The sequence below is a fragment of the Pavona decussata genome, unplaced genomic scaffold (assembly GCF_977016875.1).
Source record: "Pavona decussata unplaced genomic scaffold, jaPavDecu1.1 SCAFFOLD_201, whole genome shotgun sequence".
NCBI classification, from domain to species: Eukaryota; Metazoa; Cnidaria; class Anthozoa; order Scleractinia; family Agariciidae; genus Pavona; species Pavona decussata.
In genome coordinates this window covers 970001-994749 of record NW_028145609.1, presented here as the reverse complement: position 1 = coordinate 994749, position 24749 = coordinate 970001, and the positions used below count along the sequence as shown (strand labels likewise).

At 36.4% G+C, this 24749-nt stretch overlaps 2 protein-coding genes, 2 long non-coding RNA genes and 1 pseudogene across 12 annotated transcripts in view; 2 read left to right on the top strand and 3 right to left on the bottom strand.

The window, feature by feature from the left end:
- The window catches only part of LOC146461195 (serine/threonine-protein phosphatase PP2A 65 kDa regulatory subunit-like), a 206075-nt gene that overhangs the window by 39328 nt on the left and 141998 nt on the right, over positions 1-24749 (top strand). The window lies entirely within an intron of this gene.
- Positions 1-24749, bottom strand: part of LOC146461204 (Fc receptor-like protein 5) — a 288679-nt gene that overhangs the window by 254377 nt on the left and 9553 nt on the right. Inside the window, exons 2-5 of the mRNA XM_085087028.1 lie at positions 20435-20688; positions 18505-18622; positions 14314-14463; positions 11116-12395 (exon numbers count right to left, since the gene is read on the bottom strand). Of these exons, the coding sequence (XP_084943154.1) occupies positions 11845-12395; positions 14314-14463; positions 18505-18622; positions 20435-20688 (1073 nt within the window). The 3' untranslated portion in view covers positions 11116-11844. Of the gene's footprint in view, positions 12396-14313; positions 14464-18504; positions 18623-20434; positions 20689-24749 lie in introns of the transcript that reaches the window.
- Positions 1134-7437, bottom strand: LOC146461207 (uncharacterized). The gene is made up of 3 exons (XR_014857468.1): positions 6547-7437; positions 3862-4804; positions 1134-3192 (listed from the first exon to the last, which is right to left on the bottom strand). It is a non-coding gene; the product is annotated as an uncharacterized LOC146461207 (long non-coding RNA).
- On the bottom strand, positions 8924-10886 carry LOC146461206 (uncharacterized). The gene is made up of 2 exons (XR_014857465.1): positions 9697-10886; positions 8924-9072 (listed from the first exon to the last, which is right to left on the bottom strand). It is a non-coding gene; the product is annotated as an uncharacterized LOC146461206 (long non-coding RNA).
- Positions 23573-24749, top strand: part of LOC146461205 (uncharacterized) — an 8974-nt pseudogene continuing 7797 nt past the window's right edge.

Sequence of the window (24749 nt, the reverse complement as noted above, 5' to 3'; positions counted from 1 at the left end):
TAAATTATTAGCATACGGTTTCCATGGTTTGATACAATTTAACACCTTTCCTTACGTACGTAATCTACCAAACATTAAGAAGTATCTGTACGGAGTTTATAGGAAACAAGCAGATTATTTGTGCAAAGCGCGACTAAGGCCTCTCCTGGGTCCTGTTCCCGGGCACTGAAAAGGACATTGTCCAGACTCTTTGGTGCCCAAAGAGCTTTTTTTTTTTGTTGTTCTTCAATTTAGCGCCCGACATTATTTGTTTTTACTGTATCGTAGGGAGGCATGGGTAAAAAGCTTGCGAACTGAAACTATAATCCGGTTGAGACAAGTGTCCGTACCCAGGAACAGTGCCCTAGTACTATCTTTGGAGGTAGTGGACGTGCCCAGATTTTTGCTTGAGCACCGACAAAAAGCTAAATTCAGACTAGTGGCCGGCGTTCCCGAGAACCAAGCAGTGGGGTAGCTAGTCTGAACGTGGCCTAAGATGCAGCATATGTGTAACGTATTTAACAAATTAAACAAGATACGACAATCTATGATCAGATCGATGGTGTGGCTTTTGGATCTCCTCTTGCTCCTCTCCTAACCAACCTTATCATGGGACCTCAAGGAAAGTCTGTGGTTACAAGACTGCACATCTTTCAATGCTTCATTCTATGTAGATGATACCTTTAATTTACTTTTTCGTTGTTTGACTCAGAGCATGGTGCTCTTATGTTTTTTCAATGATATTCACTGGAAAACTTGGACCATTTACAGACTTCAATAAAGTTAACTAAATCTCTGGAAAATGTCAACATTTTACTTGTAAATTTCGATGTCTGTAAATTTGCACACTTACAGAGATTTTATAAACCGTATAAAATCTCTGTAAATTTCATCACATTTTGTGCCTTAAGATCGCATGAAATGTCTGTAAAATCCTTACTTTTTCCTTGTAAATTTTGTCCGAAATCTACAGACATTTTATAACGTATATACTGATCCTTGTAAAATCTGCACATTTTCTCTGTAAAAAAAAGCTCAGAAAAAAACTTTGTAAAACGAAGAATATAAAACGTCAATAAAACGTCTGTAAAAATCAAACAAAAATTACTGCATAAAATGTTAGTATAATGTACACAAATAAACTACACATAATGTCAACGAAAAGTACATTTAATGTCTGTAAAATGTATGCAGTTTAATCTCTGTAAATTATTCACATTTTCTCTGTAAAAAAACGGCTATTTAAAAAACAGAATACAACAGCCAGAACACAAAATCCCAATAAAATCTCTGCAAAAAAGCTAAAATCAGACCATAAAATGTTACTAAAATTGTCATAAATTAAGTGCATATAATGTCTTTAAAATGTAAACATTTTATTACAACACATCTCTGCAACAGGTACCCTGCTGCTTTCCCCTCATAGTCATAAACCACACACACACAAAAAAAAACTTCTTAATTAGTAGGCACCGTCTTTAAGCCACTCTGTTCTATACAAGTTTACTTGTAATTTTCATGAGGAATTAGTGTAAATTGAATTGAATTTTAAATAAAATGCATATTCATAAATCCTTTAAATTAATACAAAAAAAATAATCTATATCAAATTTTTAATGCCAGAAATATATAATCTATAATAAGCAAAACAAATGTATGATATATAAGCGTGTCCGAACTCTCTCAACATATCTAAAGCCCCATTCACACCAACAAAACATGTTCAATTAAACCAGGTTTAACAAAATGAAAACTGGTAACAGAAAGCTGAACCATTGGCTTTGACATAGGATTCAAGTAAACTTTAACTTATGCTTTCATTTGTGCTAAATCTGTAGTCGACAAAAATCCAAAAGAAGCTTTCATGAAGGAAACAACTTTAAATTTTGTTTAACTAAACAGCTTTCAAACGTGTTTAAGCCTTGGTGTGAATGGGGCATAAGACTCTTAAAAGAAGACATATGGTACATATATTGCCGTCAATTGGTAAATTAGAGATGCATAAGCGTATAAGGCATAAACACCTGTATTATTATTATTACTATTGCTTAAAAAATCTCAACCCTGTCAACATAACTATGACTCTCAACAGAAGCCATATTTTTTTTCAAATGGTTAATTAGAGCTGATAAGTGTATGAAGCATAGACGTTTGTAGTACTAGATATCATTTAAAAACTCTCAACTCTCTCAACATAACTAAGACTCTCAACAGAAGCCATATTTTTTTCAAATGGTAAATTAGAGCTGATAAGTGTATGAAGCATAAACGTTTGTAGTACTAGATATCATTTAAAAACTCTCAACTCTCTCAACATAACTAAGACTCTCAACAGAAGCCATATTATTTTCAAATGGTAAATTAGAGCTGATAAGTGTATGAAGCATAAACGTTTGTAGTACTAGATATCATTTAAAAACTCTCAACTCTCTCAACATAACTAAGACTCTCAACAGAAGCCATATTTTTTTCAAATGGTAAATTAGAGCTGATAAGTGTATGAAGCATAAACGTTTGTAGTACTAGATATCATTTAAAAACTCTGAACTCTCTCAACATAACTAAGACTCTCAACAGAAGCCATATTATTTTTTCAAATGGTAAATTAGAGATGCATAAGCATATGAAACTTAAATGTTTGTAGTACTATATATCATTTAAAAACTCTGAACTCTCTCTACATAACTATGATTCTCAACAGAAGCCATAGAGATTTTACTAGGCAGAGCCATTTTCAAAAGTTTCTGGTCCCAGTTCATGCCTACTCAGAAGAGTACTGAACTCGTCCATTAGTCATTTAGTCACACTGAGAAAAATGCATAGATGATCTGAACCTAAATGTACAGTGTGATTTACATATATCAAGTGGCATTTACTTTTTCTATCAGATTTATATGCAGGACATGTTCATGCTGTCACCTTTGTTAAGAGTACTTGTCTTGATATAAGTGAACGTTTCTTTGCCCTTCCAATTAATCAATCAGGACCAGATTATCCTTGAAAAAAAAACTTTTTCTAAGTTTTTTTCCCCTTAATTTTGCCCTCTTTAAAAAGTTCTTTCCCTAGAAGAACCTCCTTTGTGAACGACTGGCTACTGGGCAGTCATATGCCCAATGTGGTTAGTTCCTTTTTAACTGTTATGATTATTACCTCATTCACTTTAGTTGCCTTTAAATAGAAAAGGCCACTTATAATGGCCATGTGCTTCGGTATCTGAAAGCAATCAAGAGCAAACAATGTTAACAAGTGTAAAATATGTTGTCTAATCCTAATGAAACACTTTCCTGTGTTTGACTGAAAATTGTATCTGTTACTATTTCCAAGGCCAATAAAATGAATTGTTTTCTCTGTACACATACATGAACTGCAGTTTATTGTATGTTTCAGGATTTAGGAAACGGAAAAGTTACCAGGGATGTTCTTTTCCTTATTGTGGTCAATACTATGTTTTTCTGCCAAAGTGCCAGGAGCTGAAACTCAAAACGGCTTTGGAAAATCCCCTGCTCCTTGTGCTGCTGAGTCAGGCCTGGGTTATTGAATAGTTATCAGGAATGACAATTTTCATACAACCAACAAAGTTTCCAGTGTCAAAGCAAACTGCAGCTGGGTCTTAAATGTTGTCAATTTTAGTAATGAGCTTATTCCTTATCTTCGGAACATAACGGTAATGATACTATGCATATCACTAATATGCAACAGCATATTCTTTAGGGGAAATGAAACTGCTCTGTTTTTTTTTTATTTCTAGATGAGATATATTTGTAAATGCATTTAATAAAACATAGTAGAAGTCCACACAGCATTGGAAATATTCTGTTGGAAATAACATTCACTGCCATTGCCTTTATTATTTTTGGTTACAAGAATGGCACTGTTCCTTACCATTTCATTTTTCAGTAATTCCAGTTTGTTAATGTTCCATTTTTTTCAACCTCTCCTTCTCATAGGGTGATAGTGAGTACCTTGTTTCAACAGGTTAAGAAATAAAAAAAAATGTACCCATCATTAAAAACTGCAAAACCAGATCAACCACAACATGTTAAGTTACATGTAGGAGTAGAGATTGAGAATATTCAGAACTATGTAAATTAATTTTTATATTATTGTAACTGCAAAGGCAGGCACAGTGGTCAAACATGATTATTCCATTTGAGTCCACGTCAAACTGTCTGGGTTCAAGCCACAGTCATTGTGTTGTGTTGTGTGCTTCGGTAACACACATGTACATCTACATACATGTACTTATCTCAGACATTGTCTCTCTATCCAGGAACATACATGAAATTCAAGGTTTTTCCACAAGCACTTAGCTACATGTAGAAAAATGAAAGTTGGGTGTCCAATGAGCATGTTTCTTAAAAACATGTCAAAGGATCAAGTGAATTTTAATTTTTTTTTTTTAATTGAGCAAAGGACATCTGGACACCCTTCTGGCTAAAGCCTTGTTTCCCCATACATGAACAATATCCAATACTTCTTTTAAAATCTAATGTTTCCCCATTGTCCTTGCAGCTATACTTACACTTGAATTATCTGCAACCTCACTATTGCTGCCATTGCTTTGACCAAAAGTAGTGACTGAGGGACACACTAATTTATTACTTTTCTGTGATCAGGCTTTTCATTCATTGTTATTTGCTATTATTGAGAATGATATTTTTCAGTGATGAAAATTATTGTAGCTAAATAATTATATATAATTTTGCAATGTCCAACATCCAACACTCAAAAGTGACTTATCTTGTTGAGCAGGATTTGGTGCCTTCACTCTGAAGCTCAGTACAGTCTTGAGTATCGGCCTTGACAACAATATTGAGTTGAAAATCTGTAGTAAAACAGAAAATTGAGTGCTTTAAGTGAGTTCTTCTGAATGATCACAGTGATCTTGTTGGTTTTTGAGTAAAATGAGGGTATTCAGCCTTTAACTGACATCTGAGGTGGCAGTTACAAGAATATACACCTAATGGGAATGAAATTGATCATGAACTGATCTCCATGCATACAACTTCATTGAAATCAAGATCACGTCTTTATGCATCTATCATCGGCCATCCCCTGGGGGGGACCCTGGGCAAGAGAGGGGACTTTGTAAAGGATCCTGTCGAAGTTTGTAATTTCCCCCTCCTTAATGGGGACAAAGAGTAGTCAAAGTTAAGAAATTTCCTTCCCAGAGGGGGGTCATATTGAACAGTATGAAGCCAAAGTAAACTTAATAAAGATGGCCCAGCTTACCTGACTAGCAAACAGTACTTACTTGACTTAAAAATAAGCAACAGTGTTCATGTCAATTAAAATTTTACATGTTCATTTATTCACAACTGATGCCAAAACTACAAATAATATATAAGCCTTATCACGGTTTTCGACGCCATTTTGATGGGTAGGCAAACAGGCTTGAAATAACAGTGTTTGTATGGGAATCCGATGTCAAATATAAAAACATCGCTTCTGAAAAATTCATGAATTGGAAACTTTTTGTACTAGGAAAAGGATTTTAAGACCAGAATTGGAGGGATGTAGCTGTGACAGAAAGTGTCCAGTCGTGTTTTGAACTTTCCATACATTTCCCTGTATTTTTTCCCGCGAACTATTTTTAGCAGCAGCTCACGGCTGGTTCGCTATACAGACAAATGTATGGAAAGTTCAAAACACGACTGGACGCTTTCTGTCACAGCTACATCCCTCCAATTCTGTTCTTAAAATCCTTTTTCTAGTGCCAAAAGTTTCCAATTCATGAATTTATTCAGAAGCGATGTTTTATGAAAATTATTTGACATTGGATTTCATACAAACACTGTTATTTCAAGCCTGTTTGCCTACCCATCAAAATGGCGTCGAAAACCGTGATAAGGCCTATTGTAAAAAAAGGTTATTTTTTACATGGTTTTCACACAATTTCAACATTTCATCTTGCTGCACAGCCAGCTTATCAATATTATGTGTCAAATTGTGGTGCTTACACACAGTACCACTGCCAACCTCGTAACCCCAGGGTTTCTCCTCTTCAGCTGCTGTGTTGGCTTGGACTTTCACAGAATATTTATCACAATACTGACAACTATTTAAGTCAAGTATATTCTCTACAATTTATTCGTCACATGTTAAGAATTTGCAGGCAAACAATAGATTAAAAACATTAGCGAAAGAGTTACACTCACTCTTTGTTTACAAAGTCCCCTGTTTTCCCCGTGGTGTAAGGCTTTTGGAAACCAAACCTCCCTCATTTCCCCCACCTCAAGGGTAAAATAATCGTTCAAATCTCCCATTAAGTCCCCACATAAAGTTGTATCTGCCCGGGGTCCCCCCCCCCACCCCCCAAAGGGGATGGACGATGATACATGTAAGTCTTCAGCTTTAATGTACCAAGACATTATATTAAAACAGCTACAAAAAATAATATTTACTTCCTCGTAAAAACAATTGCAAAGGCTTTATATTATAAAGAAATAGGGGATGTCTACTTCAAAAATCTCGAATTTAAAAGGGGCAATTGCACTCGCCCAGAAGATCTATAAAATCACACATTTTCACGCAGTCTTTTATCAAAATTATTGTGTGAAATCTTACCTGTACTTTCTAGAGGTAGTTGTCCGCATTTGCTGCCTTACTTCATCGTTTTCTCGCTTAACAGAGGTAAAAATCCAGAGGAAATGTCTCCTGGACGCTCGAATCCCGCCTAAAATCCCAAAAAACTAAAAATGAAACGGTCTTTTCCCGAGCCTGCAGTTCCATAGCTGCTGACCAAAATGGCTTTGTTCATGCCCAGTCTTCCCGGTCTGAATGAAATCCAAGATGGCTGCCGGTACTCAGTGACTCTAGTCGCTTTCTTGTTCATTTTAAAAGCTAGCATTGCGCATGAAGGTCGTTGGAATTATGATTCAAAGCATTGCTGTTCTTTTTGACATTAAATGGAGTCAAGATTCATCAAAGAAGGTTTGAAAGTAATCGTGTTTTCACAAGTGCAATTCAGTGTACGACCAATTGTATTAGCTTAAGACTAAGTTTTTGCTTTTTTGGTATTAAAGCTTTCCTTGAAAGGAAGCCAGTTGCAAATACTAATATCAGTTACTCATCTTGGTTTTATGTCTTTATATGTCCAATTAAAATAACATACATGGTTTACGATGTGAATTTCAATATATTGTAGTTCTTTCTTTTGAGCTAGAGTTAAAAATAGGCTATTTAGTTAGATGTCCACTATAAGTAGAGGAGACTTCTCCCCTCGGCTACATTCCTTTTTTTGTAACACAATAATAAAGTTATTATTATTATTATTATTATTATTATTATTATTATTATTATTATTATTATTATTATTATTATTATTATTATTATTATTATTATTATACAGCTCAGTCTTGTGGTATAGACAACAAGTACACACTGCTCTTTCTTCCAAACCATTTGTTATTGCTGCATATTAAATTTGCCACGGAATGGTTGAATGTATGGTTCAGATTAAAACTTACAACAAAGAAACTGTGAATTGTAAATTCCAGTGTACAGTGAAGTTCTGGTTGGTGTTGGTACAAAACAGCTGCCTTAAAATCATATTTTGTAATAGCTGAACTAATATGAAATGTACATTGTAAATCAAGCTTAAACTCAGCTGAATAAAAAAGGAATAAAAAATAATATTTAACCATGTCTAGAAGATTAAACAGTTTTTTTAATTTTTTTAAATTTTTTTTATTAAAAATAAGCTCTAGTAAGCAGCACACAGCAAAAGATCTTGTCAACTTCTTTATTTTCTCCTACCGGTTTCGTCTGATAACACAGACCTCGTCAGGGAGTTTGAACAAGATAGTGAGGGAACTTATTTCATTCTTAATCATTGCAGTACAAATCACGTTCCAACAAGGGTGTGAACAGTGAAAAAACACCCACAAAGCATTACGTGCAGGATATAACGGGGATCCTGCTTTACGCTGAAAATGTGAAATGTTTAATTTTGGGGCTCATGGATTTAATGTTAAATCTGTGAGCCCCAAAAAGTTATGGGTGGTTACAGAATAGAAGACGATCAGCACTTTTGATTTTACAAAGACAGTGCTCCAATGAGAATTATGTATTATTCAGCAATGACAGGCAAACTCGGAAAAAGAAAACAACATCCTGCATACTGCTAGGATTGGAATGTCAATGAGTGGCATATGTGCAATGAAAGGAAATGTGATGTAATATTTTTAAGCCATGTGAACAAATGAGAATGATGTATTATTCAGTTATGACACAGGCAAACTAGGAAAAAGAAATTCTGAGTGCTCCTATCAGGAGTCCAACCTAAGACCTTCCAATTACTAGTTCGGATGCTCTAGCACTGAGCTACAGGAGACTCATGGGAGCTAAGGCTGTTAAACTAAGTTCATGGGACAAACATCCTGCATACTGCTAGGATTGGAATGTTATGAGTGGCATAAATTATGTGCAATAATTCCAAATGATTCCAAAACAAAACATTAATGACTAAGCACTGTATGTGGATGCATACATGTAAAAACTTCTTTACGTTAAATATGATAAGTCTATTGGCATCCATGTTTAAACACACCTTAGTTTAGACTCTGAAGAATTTTGTAGTTTAATATTTAAAGTAACTTGCCACAGTTTTCAAGTGTAAATCTTGATAAATATTCCTCTAAAATGAAACGCTTTGCTTCATTGTATTGTTATTTTGAAGTATATGGGTGCATTCCTTTGGGATAATCCAGATCAGGATCAGGGCAGAGGAATAGATCCTGATCTGGATCATCCTAAATTAATGCAGCCTTAGTCTGTTGCTGCCAACAACCTTTTTGGTACTCACTGTTTATTATGGAACAGACAGCAAGTAGCGTAGCCAATTAAATTATAGAACTCTTGACTAGTAGATTCATACTAATAATAAATAGCCAGGCCCAAGGGCGAAAATAAGAAAAATTATGTGCAAGGTCATGGCTCCATTGCTTGTACAGGTTGAATGCTAGGAAGGCTCATCTTATTGCCATTCCTAATGCTCTAGGGGGCAGGGAGGGATTGACCTTCTTCAATTCTGACATAATAAGCTTCACTTCCGTTTTACACCTGGACTCTTCACGAAGGTTGGCCCTTATCCTTACATACAAAAAATATGGATTTGTTATGTTAAAAGAAATAAAAATAAATTGTGGGAAACAATTAGGAGTGAGAAGACTAATTACCGTATCAATCAGCAGACCTACAGTCTTACATGTACACCCTGCGGGTGTGCGACACATGTAGGCTGAATTTTTTCGTGTTCAACTGGAATGTCAGGAATGCAATAACTAGTGTCTGGCCACACGTGACTAGATTCACTCAATACATAGAGTCAGTTTGGTTATCAAAAATCGCAACAGTTTAGCTGCAATTTGACCCATTTTGCCCCCAAAACCAGACCCGCTTTGCTCATTACACAACAAGTCAGTTTATAGCCTTCGTTTAGATCTATACCAGAACTAACACGGTTCAGTTATGACACTGACAGTTGTTATTCTCCTAAAACCTGCCCAACTGTTTGCCTCGACTCGCTTCGGCTTAATCAAGATATAAGTAAGTAGCGATATGACGATCACACTGTCATTAGATGACTGTTCCTGCTGTTACCAGCTGTTTTATACTCAAGTTATATTTTGTCTCGAAGTTAACACAAAATTGCTATTGCAACGATTTCTCGCCGACACTTCGTAACCAATGGTTACTCCTAGAGGATTTACTCACCACTTAACGGCTCCTGCCATTGAAATAGACAACAAGTTTCTCTGAGCCCTGTCCATGTCCGCCATATTGAATTAATACCGATAACCGACAATGGGCAGGCCAACGAGCAGAGCCTATGAGACCCGGGTGTACAGCGAGCTGCTCGACAAAGTTGGCGGACAACAAATGATTTCGTAAATGAAACGACAATTTACAGAGATTTTATAATGCCCTGCTTATGACAATTTACAGAGATTTTACAATGCCCTGCTTATGACAATTTACAGAGATTTCATAATGCCCTGCTTATGACAATTTACAGAGATTTTATAATGCCCTGCTTATGACAATTTACAGAGATTTCATAATGCCCTGCTTATGACAATTTACAGAGATTTTATAGTGCCCTGCTTATGACAATTTACAGAGATTTTATAATGCCCTGCTTATGACAATTTACAGAGATTTCATAATGCCCTGCTTATGACAATTTACAGAGATTTTATGCGCCAGTTTACAGAGAATTTGAATTGAAATGTCAGTGCTACTTTTTATACACATTTTAGACGTTAAAGAAAATCATTGTAAAAGTAAGATTTACAAGCATTCTTCGCAGATTTCATTAAGTCTGTAAATTTCCCATTTTTACTTCAGTTAAATTTTACAGACATTTCATAGATATTCTAAAAAGAGGACCTTAAGAAAACTGTATGAAATGTCTGCAAAAAAGATTTTACAAACATTTTGCATTCGTTAAGTAAAAGTATGAGGAATTTAATTCTTGTAAAAAGTCTGTAAATTCTACATTTACAAACATTTCATCAAGTCTGTAAATGGTCCAGATTTTCCAGTGATTGACTCTTAGCATCCTTATAAGTGGTTTACTGTGGGAAAGGATGTCGACCACAAGTTGCCGTTTCTTAATGTTCTGATTAACAACATGTTGATACAAGCTTTGGCGTATCAGAATCTACAAGATAAATAAGTACGTTGAATGGTTTTCACAACGAGGTAGAAAACATTCTACGCAAAAAGCGTGTTATCTACCAACACAATAGATCGGGTGATCAGGCAATATATCAAGAAAACATGGAAACCTTAAACTGGTCTATCGGGTGCCAGTTCTTCAACACATTTTTACAAATTACCTTATGTAGGTTACTTTTCCAAAGCTGCTCAATATAAGGTTAGACAACTCTGTAAGCACTATCATATTAATTGTAACAATATATTTGACGTGAAGTACCCTGTCCCAAAACGTCTCCGGTCGCGTGTGGTTTATAACTTTTCATGCACAGTCCGTTATGTTTGTTAGGTTGGCGAGTCCAACCCAAAACATCTTGCCACACGCATTTGTAAACATCTTTTTTCGGACAGGGCCTTTCGCGTTTACAAGCATCTTGAGAATTCTGAGGCATGCCGCTAGGCATGTGCGTTGGGTTTCTTTTAATCTATTTTAGATCAGGCTGCAACTAAATTCTTGCTTTAAAACAAATTAAGAAGCTCTACGTATCCTTTGGAAAAAAACTCAAATTAAACCATCAAATACAGCGTGTTAATTTAGGTCTCTTATCCCAACTTTTTTTTTGTATCTCTTGTATCATATTTTGTAAGTGTCGCATATTTTTTGTTTACATTCCTGGTTATTGCTTAATTTATCCCTAGCATGTAAATAACCAACTCTATAACACGTAACATTCAATTGACGATGGCAAATGAAAGTGCCGAAACATGTCTTTACAACTACAAAAACTTGATATAAACATAAGAACATAAAACAAAAGAAACAAAGAAGCAAACTGACTACTATTTGTATACTGGCTGCCCGATGTTTTGATCTCATGCTAAACTATTAATTGTGTGCTTATTGCAAATTAATCGTTGTAGTAAGGCTCAATTTGTTGTTGTTAATGGCTCTAAAACCATGAGCCTTTGTGATCACCATAACTAATTAACAAGATCACAATGCAGTTTAGTTTCGATTGAAGAAAACACTGTCACTTGAATCTGTCTAGAATTGAAATTACTCAGGAGATCTAGCCGTTCAAAACTCTCCACTACAAGGCAAGCTTCCCTGGAAGCTTTGAAATGACTTAGGCTACTAGTTTACTGCTAAACCTTATCAAACGAAAAGAAAAAAAAAGGAGCAATGGCGCCAATCTAAAGCCCTTAGCGAACAAACACTTTCCAGAAATCCCCAGAAGATACTCCACTCATGTAATCATCACACTCCCACCTCGCCGTACCCATCAAGTAAAGTAACCAATGATTATTGGGAAAAACGAAAGCAGGGTGATCGAACAACCGGTTTTCAGGACGTCCAAGATCGTTAGTCAAATCATGCCCCCATTTACCGACGAGAAAATTACCGCTTTCCTTCCCCCAATGTTCGCAAACTCTAGATAAGTTCGAGTTGTCGTCATTCATTCTAAAATACGAACCGCAAGAGACAGGCATATCAGCGCTCTGATTGCTGAAGTATTGGACCACAGCTTCACCTTTGCTGTTATTAGCCGTGGCGATATGAAATGTCCTATTCCCTTGCTTTTTGCAGTGAAATCTGACTTGAGTGAAGTTCAGGTATGTTCTCAGCTCTTTCATGACGCTTGTTTTGATAAAGGTCTGACTACTGCTTATTCCAAGGAGTGAAGTGCTAAGTGGCAGCTGAGAGGGAGGTGTTGAGCTTTTCATCACATAACTGGAGACTTGAAGCCATCCCCCTGAAGTCAGAGGAGATTAATTGTTATGTATGGCCATTAAGCAACAGAAAAAAGAAGAGCTTGTAAAATTGATACAAGTTTCTGCGTATTTTTTTTTTTTTGTAATACGCGAGGTGAAACCATCAGATAACGATTAAATTTATGTAGGGCCACGCCTGAAGGTTTTTAACATTTAATGAGGAACCTGTGACAGAACCAGCATTAACATGTGTGAGTCATCTGTGACTCATAACAATTTGTTTTGTTAATTCAAAGCAATCGAAATTAAAGTACATGCGTTCCTTGCTTGCTGTAAAAACCCAATTAAAGCCTTGCATGCTAATTAGACCAAAACATGTTGGCTCGTTTTAGTGGAAATGAACTGTTTTCTAAGGAATCGTGACATTTTACGAAACAGCAGTTCTCTATGAGCGTGCCTCGCCTATAAAAAATGAGACAAACTTAAGGTTATCTTTTCAATATTTAGATCAGATCTCTCTGTCGAGATAACCTGAAAGCAGCGTCAACGTGCAAGTATTTTGGGAGTTCAATTTTCTGAACAGAAAAAAAAAATGAACAAAATATAGAGAGTTTGTCTTGTAAAAGTTAGAAAAACCTTTTATTTTTCGACGGTTAATAGCTGGCTTTGTTGCCATAATAAATGTACCCTGTTCAACAACAAGTATCAAAATATATTTCTTCTTCTTTAGTCGTACACCATGCTACCACCCTGCTACCCCACCATGCTGGCGCACCCAGAACTACTTGGTATGTAAATAACGTTTACTACCACCTGTATATACTTGAAATCTATGTTCAGCAACCTTAGTTTCTTGCCGCAATCTAGAGTTTAATTCAGATTCGCAAATCCGTCCAACATTGAACTATATTTTCCTCGAGTTTACGGTCTTCAGTAATAAGGTCGTTAAATGGAATTAAATTTGGTCTGTGATTCATGATGATTTTTCTCTCAAAAACGACGGGAAAGTTTGCATAAATTGCTATTAAATATTTGCTCAAAGAATTTTGATTTTTGGGCGAAAAATTTAAAACCCTACTTTCTCGAGATATGTTCGAACCTTACGTTACCAGACACCCTAAAACAAAAGGATTACCAAATAATCGCATTGACATACACATGATGTCTTGGCGTGCAACAAGATATTTGTTAGGACTCGTGTGCAAGGAACATTTGGAAAAATGTCCCCGTGCTGTATGTCGAGGTTTTCTTCAAAAGAAAAAAAAAAAAAGGAAAAAAGTGTGTGTTTTTTTTTTAGCTTATAGCTTCCATCGGATGTATCGATAAGCGCAGTCGGAGTAATCGACTTTTACAGCGGTTACCAATAACACGCGACCTATCGCCTTCAAAAGACTCCGATAAAGTTGCGTTTTGGTGGACGTCAATCATAGAAAAGCCGTTGAAATTATTTTGAATTCGGAGACCATTTCAAGGTAACAGAACCAAGAAATTGAAAGTTTTATCCGCTGACAGATGGTAAACTTTATGAAAGTTGATTTCCAAGCAAGATTATCTAAAAAAATGGGCATTGTTTAGACGAAGCAGTTTTTTTATGAAACATTTGAAATCGCTACACCTGATAATAAATCAGCGATGCGTGCAAGTGAGTATATTATCACGTGCAGTGAAAATTGAACTTTTTAATTCAAAAATACCTTTTATTTGCACTTGAGCTGGCTCGAGAATCAATTTAAATAAAGTTTACTTTCTCTTAGCGAGGTAAAATTGTTAGTTTCTTGCCAGCTTACCTTACAATCTTGTCAGAATTCAAAATAATTTCAACGGCTTTTGTTTGATTGACGTCCACCAAAACGCAACTTTATCCGACTCTTTTGAATGCCGTAGGTCGCGTGTTATTGGTAACCGCTGTAACACGCCTATGCAAGAAAATGGGTAAGGTGGAAAGATTTTAATCCTCACCTCCGTCAGTAGTCATGTCGCAGTAAACTTTCAATGGATCGCCACTCCATCCAGGGTTGATCCAGTACTCCCCATCTCCCTTGGAGGTACCATACTCCTGGATGTCCTTGCATGATCTTGCAGGAACTTCGAAATACCAGCCCCGTAGTTCTAAAGTTATAAAATTCATGTTAATGTATATCAACTCCCAGTAAACTAAATTAAAAACAACAAAAAAAATTGAATAAAGAACAAAGTAAAGCAGAAACGTTAAAAAAAAGACAGTGATTTAAACGCTTGGAAGATCTACTGAAATTAAGGCAAATTAGAACCTTTTTTAAGGTATTTATCCCACAAACATGGCCATGATCGATCCTTTTTTTTTTTTTCGAAGTGGGCATTGCATTGAAAAGGTTCCCAGAATCGCTGTGATGTATGTACACACTTCCCATTAAAACACAGAGCGGTGCGTTGTATAATAATTTGCCGCCCTCTGATTTATCAGAAACCATCCTTTGTTTGCAACCCAGAAATTATCGGTCCTTCCGTATATACATTCCCTTTCCATCAAATGCATCTCGTTCTTCAGGCATAAGGCGGGCATGCCGTCAAGGCAATCGAGAGTTCTTGCGAAATAAGAAATAGAGCTGCGAACTTTTGCAACTGACAATAGAACTGTACAAAGTCAGTGGAAGTATTTTTTTTTTTTTGCTGAACTTTCTTAAAGAAAGGGAATATATAAAAATTCATACATTTGAACTGCGGAAGAAAAAATGAAAAGGTGAATGATCATTGCATTTATGTTCGCAACTTAGGCAGTTGCGAAAAGAAAGCCTGGAAAAAATTCAGGCTTGAACGGGATTCGAACCCATGACCTCTGCACCGATACAGTGCTCCACCAATTGAGCTATAAAGCGGGAGTTGGTCAATTTGTGAATGCGTAGTAATGATATGAAAGTAAATATATGAAAATTCATACATTTGAGGCTGCGGAAGAAAGAATGAATAAGTGAATAAGTTCAAATTCCCGTTCAAGCCTAAATTTTTGTCAGGCGCGTACATATTAGAACTGCCCGATCATTAAGATCATTTACAAAGCATGCAAAGGCAGAATTAATGAAGAAATAAGACACCGGTATACATACCATAGTATACTATTACATTGTTAATTATTATTGGCAGTAGCAACGTTGTTACGTTGTTATCTATATATCAAGAATATGTAAGTTATAATATTTTATATCGTTAGTCTTAGTTGTATTATATATACACATTGTAAATTAATTCTGAAAAACCGCTCGGGGAGAATTATAAAAAAGTATTATTGTGAAGTATTGTATTGCGATGGTTATTCACTTATTCATTCTTTCTTCCGCAGTTCAAATGTATGAATTTTCGTATATTCACTTTCACCCATCACCTCTACGGGTATATTACGTCAAATCTCGCCCTATCGTAAAAACTCGCTCTGTCACTTTTATTGCGTGTAAACTTAGCGAGAAGATTGTTAACCATTGTGCGTTTGAAATCCCTCCGACCTTCTGTTCATTAATAAGCAGATAATTTTTTACTGGCAAAGTACCATAAGCCTGTAAATTAGTAATGACTAGACATTTGATGGTCCGCGTAAGTGTAATATTTTAATTTTGGGTCCCAACATTTAAATATCACAGTCGTTTCGCTGGAGTCTAACCATATTCTGAAAGTAATTATTGTGGGTGTTTTGCTGTTCACACCTTTACGGGAACGTACTTTTCACTGTAAACAGTTATGTATCAAAGAAGTTCCCCATGTAATCTTGTTCTAACTCCCTAATGAAGTCTGTAGTTATCAGACGAAACCGGTCGGAGAATAAATGAAACTTGAATCATGATCATCAAGATTTCTTTGCTGATATTACCGACAACTAGTAAAATAATAAATAAATAAATAAATAAATAAATAAATAAATAAATAACAAGTAGGATGATAACTTCAGTTTCTGATTTCTTAGCCCAGCCGTTACTTCATTTAGTGATGTATCGATAATCGAAAAATAATAATCATAATCAAAAGACAAATCTCGTTCATCTCCAAGAGGTCAAATCCACCCCAATGTACCAGGAAAGAAACGGCATCTACCTGAACATGAGTGACCATCGCCAGTGTAACCAGGGTTACAAGTGCAATTGTAGTGTCCAACAGTGTTCATACAGGTTGCATTCTCGTTGCAGTCGTGGATGCCGTTGCTGCATTCATCAATATCTACATCATTAAAGAGTAACGAACAAGAAGTAGACTGATCAGACGATGAGAATTGGATTAATGAATGGAATGGCAAATTTGTTCCAAGCTCATTTATTTTGAGCTGCTTCTATCCAAATCCACTTAATTCGGACATGTATGTATTTCTTAACATTTATTTATCATATATATGTATATTTATTTAATGAATCCTTTCTTGCGGCTTGTATATCAGAAGATATTGTCCGAGGCTGAAATGTTGTCTGATAAAAGAATAGTTGGCCAAAACGCGAGGCTTAGCGGGGAACTGTGAAATTTTGAGGACAATCTCTCAAGTCGGAAAAAGGGTTCATGTATTTTATAACCCTCCTATTGATTTCTTTACACACGCTTTTTCATGTGCATGTCACGATTAAAGATGACGTTAACAACAAGAGAATCTTGATAGGTTAACTAGATTTTGTTTACACAGCGATTGGAGGACATTTTGACAGATTGTCATGTCAAGTGTGCGCTTTATAACGCCCTAAAGATCAAAGATCGAAAACATGAATGAAAACGCAGCTCAGTTTTTCTGAGTGCTTCGACACTTTCATTGTTGCAAAAATGAACAGCAAAAAATTTACAATCTTAGTCCATAGCTCCGTTGCTTTCGCTGTCCTTTGGGGGCTGAAGATGAAATTACAGGCATCGAAAGTAAAGAAAGAAAAAACCGCTAAGGAAGGAGAGCTTTCCGGAAAGTAGAACAAGAATGGAATTGGTTTTGCTGCTCGTTTCTTTCTTTTGTTTCCGTCCAAATAAATCAGACAACGGATATCCAATCGGACGGTGTTTATTTTATTAAAAGTCTGCTAATGATCCCTATATTCGTTCTACTTATTGACTGCGGGTATGCTCTTGAAACTCCAGACAGAGGAGAAGTAAATGATTAGGCAATGATGAAATTGAACTGGTTTTATAAAGGGAATGGTAAATTTGACACAATCACAATGATTCATTTTGAATTACTTCCACCCAAATTCACCTTAATACAGATATAAAAACGAGTTATACCTGAGCATAAATGACCATCGCCGGTGAAACCAGAGTTACAAGTGCAATTGTAGAGTCCAACAGTGTTCATACAGGTTGCATTCTCGTTGCAGTCGTGGATGCCGTTGCTGCATTCATCAATATCTACATCATTAAAGAGTAACGAACAAGAAGAAGACTGGTCAGACAACGGTGAAATTGAATTTGATTTGTGAATGGAATGGGAAATTTGACACAATCACAATCATTCAGTTTGAAGTACTTCCACCCAAATTCACATTAATTAATACAGTTAAAAGACGAGTTATACCTGAACATAAATGATCATTGCCAGTGTAACCAGGTTTACAGGTGCAATTGTAGTGTCCAACAGTATTTACACAAGAGGCATTCTTGTTGCAGTTGTGGATGTCTCTCGAGTTGCATTCATCGATATCTAAAGAATTGGAGAATTATGATTGAAGGAGGAGAAAAAACCGGTTAGAAAAGGATGTACTGAAACGAGATGCTTATAAGATGAAAGGAAAATTATAGCTGAACACACGAGTTGATCAAACTGATAGCCTAAAAAATAAATGACCAAAATAATCAATCAAACAGGGTATCAAAAATAGAAAACGAACTCAAATAAAAATCTTCAAAATTTCTTTTAGGAGCAAACGTTTAGCAGTGCTATTAGTCATTAGTTATTTCATGATGATGAGAAGTTGGCATTGTTGGACTTATCTTTCCTTTAGTAATCCGTGAAAGTTGCATTAAACCAACTTTCCGAGGCCTCTGATTATCAAGTAACCTTTAAGTTACCGATCATTATCAGTTTATTAATAAACCTTTAGCTTGCCACACAGAAATATTATGAAAATCAAAGAACCATTAACAAACCGGTCCGTGTTCTAGCTGAATACGCTGCAAGAGTTTATGGACTTTTGGACGGCATTGTATTTGTGTCATATTTACCTTTTTCGCAATTTTCTCCTGTAAATCCGGATGCGCAAACACAAAGGTATTGCTTGTCAGTGTACCCATACAGGCATTTGGCGTTGTTGAGACAAGGTTTGAGAATCGAGCAAAGATTCTGATCAGAAAAAGAAGCACACATTTGTCAATACAGCGCTTCTATCCTCTCCTGCTCGTTAACTATTATTCTATGAGCACGCACTCTATATTAAATAAAACGAGTTAAAGAACGCTTAACCATTGGTTCACGCTTAGCGTGTGTATATCGAGTTATGGATGCACGCGGGAAGTTTGAGGAGGACGAGGGAGGCGTAAGAGTTGCTCGAGGCGCAGCCGATTGCTCTTCAGACTTTCCAAGTGCATCCATAACTCGATATACGCACAGCTAAAACCACAAACCACTTCTTTGATAACGTGAATTGACAACAAAGTAGTGCGCGGGAAACAAGTTTTGTTCCTAATTGGTTACAAAATTATCTTAACGTACTGTAAAGAAAAACAGAGGTTCTTATTGCCTGGTTACAAACACGCCACAATGATATGGTCTGAACAAAAAAGTTTCCTTTGAAATTGTCAATGAAAATTTGCTTCTTTGAGTTAGTTCAAAGTCAACGAAAATGTAGACAAACGAGTTTTCAATCCCACACAATTTTTAAGTACTGAAATGTTCAAATCAAGGTTAAAGCCGGGAACTAGGGTTCGATTCATGGCGATCTTTAAGTTGTGCACGGTACAGTTGGAGAAGACTCAATTCCAGGAAAAAAATTGGGCAGCTCTTCACTATTTTCGTCCATTTCTGTGGAAACTTTGTAAAAAGTAAGCGACGGAAACCCATGTTTATCTGATTTACACAGGCCCGTTAGGAACTCACGGCCGTGCGTTTGTTGACAAATGTACCGTGATGACGCCAATAGCAATTAGATAGAGATGCACGCACACTATGTTAGGAAACGCAACTGATAAGGCTATTGGTACATTTTCTCGCCGTCATGTAAGAACAACAAGAACAACAAAGTGAAGACAACACAACATAAATTCAAGGAATGTGGAGAACATAAACACACGACGGTAAACCTGTCATTTTTTTTTTCTCAATTGGTTTTTACTTCAGCGCCGCTCGTACCAATACTGTTCCTGGATAATTGGACGATGAGCTCCAGGTATTCTTTACAAAGCTGAACAAATTCAGTGAAACGATTCGAAAACAAACAAAGAAGCACAATGGCAGAAAAAGATCTTGCATTTTTGGCAGTAAAGTACGGTAAACGTTAGTGATTGTGTGAATTTTATTGTAATCATTGTCTAAATCATTGCCATGGAACCTGGTAGGTATTTCCACTAGATCTGTGTTTTGCAATCAATCTGCAATGCGGAACCATTTTTGAATTCCATCAAGCTGAAGATAGAGTTAAATTTGATCTTATTTTCTTCATCTGGAACAGTCAATCTAAGTGGAAGTCAGATACAATTAAATAATAAAAAAAAGAAATAACCAGGTTATGATAAATGAAAACGGATTTTGACATGTGTAGCAAAAAATAAATGTTTTAGCCGTCGGAGAGAATAGGCTTAATAGGTTTATGAATTTTTAAAGAATGCAGTTTTTTCGATTGATGGGCCCTTTAATAATGAAGAGACGTTTCTCCTCAAAATGATTCGCTGATTTTCTGCATTCAAGAGAAACATTTTTCAGTTCGTTTCTTGAATGACGCTTTCGTTGACCATATTTGCTCACGGCAGGTTTATGACCTGGGAGCATGATTATGAATTGATACCTTGTCGCAGTTATCCAATAGACATTCTGGAAATACAATACCCTTATTCCAGGCTTTGATTATCAACATTAGCTTAAAGGAGCTTTTCTTTTTATCTTAACGCGGCAATGTCAAGTAAGTACATAGCCTTTATTGTCAGAGGCATATTCAGTTACCTCTGTGGCTCCATATGTCCAGCCAGGTCTTCTTATAAGATCTTCCGGATGCTGGAAGTGATCCGAATTACTCAACTCGCATATTATTTTGTTGTTAATTCTTGGTCCAATGTTCACTGAAGCGCATTCACTCTCCATAAGGCAATGATGTTCGCATAATCTGTATGTACTTCCAATGGTAAGATTCAAAATTACGTGGGCCTTCAAGTAATGGCCATCGTTTGGTGGGAGAAATTTGATAGTTCGACAGCCAACTAAAAACGCAAGAAAATCATTAGTAGAAAATACTATTACAAATAATAAATATAGGGTGGAGAAACTTGCACACTTGACCATGACAATGGTAATGGCAATGACAATGACAATGACAAGTACATTGACAATGGCAAGGACAATAGCAATTAAAATGAACTTTACAATGGCAATGGTTATGGCAATGGAAATGACAATGACAACGACAATGACAATAACAATGGCAGTGGCGATGACAATGACAATAACAACGACAATGGCAATGGCACTGGCAATAACAATGATAATGACAGTGACTATGACAATGGCAATGGCAATGGCAATGGCAATGGCAATGACAATGACAATGACAATGACAATGACAATGACAATGACAATGACAACGACAATGACAATGACAATGACAATGACAACGACAATGACAATGACAACGACAATTACAACGACAATTACAACGACAATGACAATGCCAATGGTAACGGTAATGATAATGACAATGACAATGACAATGACAATGACTCTGAGAATGGTAATGGCAATGGCAATAACAATGCCAAGGACAATGACAATGATAATGACAACGGCAGTGGCACTGGCAATAACAATGACAATGACAGTGACTATGACAATGACAATGGCAATGGCAATGACAGTGGCAGTCACAATGGTAATGGTAAACATAATAATAACAACAATGGCAATTACAATGACAATGACAATGACAATGACAATGACAATAGTAATGATAATGTAAGGGCAATGGTAATGGCAATGACAATGAAATGATTATGACAATAAGAATGACAAGGACAAGAACACTGACAATGACAATGACAATGACAATGGCAATGACAGTTGCATTGACCGTGGCAATGACAATGACAATGGCAATGGCAATGGAAATGGTAATGAACAATGGCATTGACAATGACAGTGGCTATGACAATTGCAATGGCAGTTGCAATGACAATGACAATGGCAATGACAGTGTCAAGGACAGTGGCATTGACAGTGGCGATGATAATTACAATGCCAATGACAATGGCAATGGCAATGGAAATGGCAATGAACAATGGCAATGACAATGGTAATGACAATTAAGATTGCAATGACAATGGAGATGACAATGGGAATGGGAATGACAATGACAACCACAATGACACTAAGATGAGAATGACAATGAGAATAACAATTACAGTGACAATGGCAATGAGAGTGAGAATGAGAATAATAATCAAAATGACAATGGCAATGGCAATGGCAATGAGCATAAGAATTAGAATAAAAATGACAATGAGAATAGCAATGGCAGTGACTGTGACAATGGCAATGTTTACAACAATGGCGATGCAGTGGCAGTGACAATGGTAATGACAATGACAATGGGAATGTTAAGAACTATGACAACGGCAATGGCAACTACAGTAGTAATGGCAATGACAATGGCTATGTAATGAAAATGAGAATCAAAATAACAATGACAATGGCAATAAAAATGACATTATAACATAACTAGTAAATTTGTGAAATCAAATTTAATTGCGCGAGCGTGCTTCATATTCCTATTGTGCACGCTGATGACGTCAGCAAACAAATGCCTCGAGAAGAAAAATTTCTCCGCTAGTGACTTCGACATTTTGCATTCAAAAACGGAGAAAAACTTCAACAAAAAGTTTAACTACAGATGGCAAGAAGCGAACCAGCTGATGAAGAAGATCTGCCAACTTTTTCTTTGGGATTGGAGTTTTTAACTCCCCCCCCCCCCCCCCCCCAAAAAAAAAAAATCTAAAGAAAAGGAAAAAACAACAAGCAAGACCCGTGTCATCGTGTCTCGCAAAACTGTTAATTTTCAGACGCCAATTTCGCTTTCTCAGAGGAAAAACACACCTTTTCGAAACGATAAACTGAAAGAAAAACTGTTAAAGAATACTCCACATTTTCAACAGCGAAAATCCGATCAAAAACGGCGAAGAAATTGTGCCTCAAAGACAAATTCTCGTTTAATCCAGCCGACGAGCAAGCGGACATTTCACGCAGATCATTATTTAAGCCACGGACTTTCTTGGTAATGTTCAAGTACTTGCAATACGAGAATCCAATTAACAAGAAATTACAGGTTTGATTGTGAATTTGTACTTAAGCTTAAATACTTTTCTAATTGACTGATTCTTTGTATTCCTAACATTTTTTTTGCGAAATTTTTGAAAACCGTGGTCTGCACGCGGGTTTGATCACTTTTACTACAATGGACTTGCAGCTCTTTCAAATCGCGTGGGCGTTTATCATCTCGGATTTAAAATTGTACTCTTTTGCTTAGACTTATCTGAATCAATTTTTCATTTAGGAAAACTTCAGTTTTCTGTTTCCTTTCTATATTTTCATTGATGAAACGTGACAAATGCGTAAATCTTGCGTAAACAAACACATGCCCTCTGGAGCGGAAAGAATTCTCCCATGTAACGCGAGGATAATATTTTCAAGTTTGTTTTTTGAAAAATTTTTACTGAATTGGCAAACAGTGTATTTTATTCGATAATTAGAAACTATAACTATTGAAACCAAAGGCGTGTTGCTTTTTTTTACCCTGTAAGTTGGGTATTTTTACTGAACATGGGGTTGTTTATTACCACTTTGCACATTAGGTGAATGTTTGGAAAACCTCTGGTCAACCTAGAATCCACGGGTTACACTGCGCGTTGAAAATGTTATAAAACAATTGATTCATGCGACAGTTGTGAGTTCATTGAGATATGAAGCACTTGGGAAGTTTGGAGAGCACTCATGAAGCTAGAGTTGCTCTCGGCTACGCCTCGAGCAACTCTTACGCATCTTTCGTGCTCTCCAAACTTTCCGCGTGTTTCATATCTCGATGAAGCACGCTGACGCATGAATCAATTGTTAAGTGACTATGGCAATGGATATGGAAGTGACAGTGACAATGACGATGGCAGTAAAAATGACAATGACAATGACAATGGCCTTCTTATCCCGCACAAGGTTGTCATTACAAGCGTGTTGTAAAGTTGGCCCAGTAGCTTTCAACAGCTGTAGGTTCCTCAGGTTGAACTCAAACTGTCATTGGTTGCTTAGGGGTTATGTGGCCTTAAATAAATTCAAATATGTCCCAACCAATCCCGCTCAGTATACAATTCAGCTATTGTTACCCGCGCGTGACACGTGATACCCGTGGTGTGTTGTTTCTGTAAGGGCTTCCGATGGACGCGTCCACAAAACACGGAGCTTTGTTTTTGAAAACAAAATGGAGCTCGAGGTAAAAAATATCGTTTCTTTACTGTATCAAAACGAAATATAAAGTACCTGTTGGAGCAGAAGGATTCAGAAAACACAAAAAAGGCAACGAAAAATGCGATTGCTACTCTTCTTGTATTTTTAAAGGAAGTTTCTTCACAAGAGGCACCCGTTGAAAAGTTAGAGGAAATGTCAAAAGAAGAGTAGAGTTAAGAGAAAAGTCTACCTTGATGGGACTTAGATTCGGTCGTCAAAGATACTTTCTACTTAAAAGAAATTTCGATATCGTAAATGAAAATTTCAGTCTTTGCAAGTATTCGAAATAAACACTGTTGAGTGAAACTGCAAGGCTATGGCAAAGTGGATCATCACAACAAAATTTAAAGGGAAGACCTGTGAAAATTTCAGCCGTTACACAGTCCAGCTTCCTCAGATACAATAACTCTCTAACAAGTTGTTTGGTTTAATCTTATGTTCCTCTTATTCCGTAGCGGACGAGAAAATCTTCAACATTTCACCAAGCAGACTTTCGCTGTACAGGCTGATGCGACAGAAAAATAAGTTTATCTGGCGATAGACGAGCTAGACAAAAATCTGAGAGGGAAAGATAACCCTAACGATTCTTCAGGTGAAAGACATATGTGTGAATGACCTAAAGTCTGTTTTGCCTAGTAAAGGCTTTTGAACTTTACCCTTCAAAGTCGAATCCCAAAGTATTTTGCTCGTGGCAAAGACTTAAGAGCCAATGTCAGTAAAAACCAGACAACATCAAATACTTGTGGCAACGGTCAAAAAATCGATTTCGCTCATACTT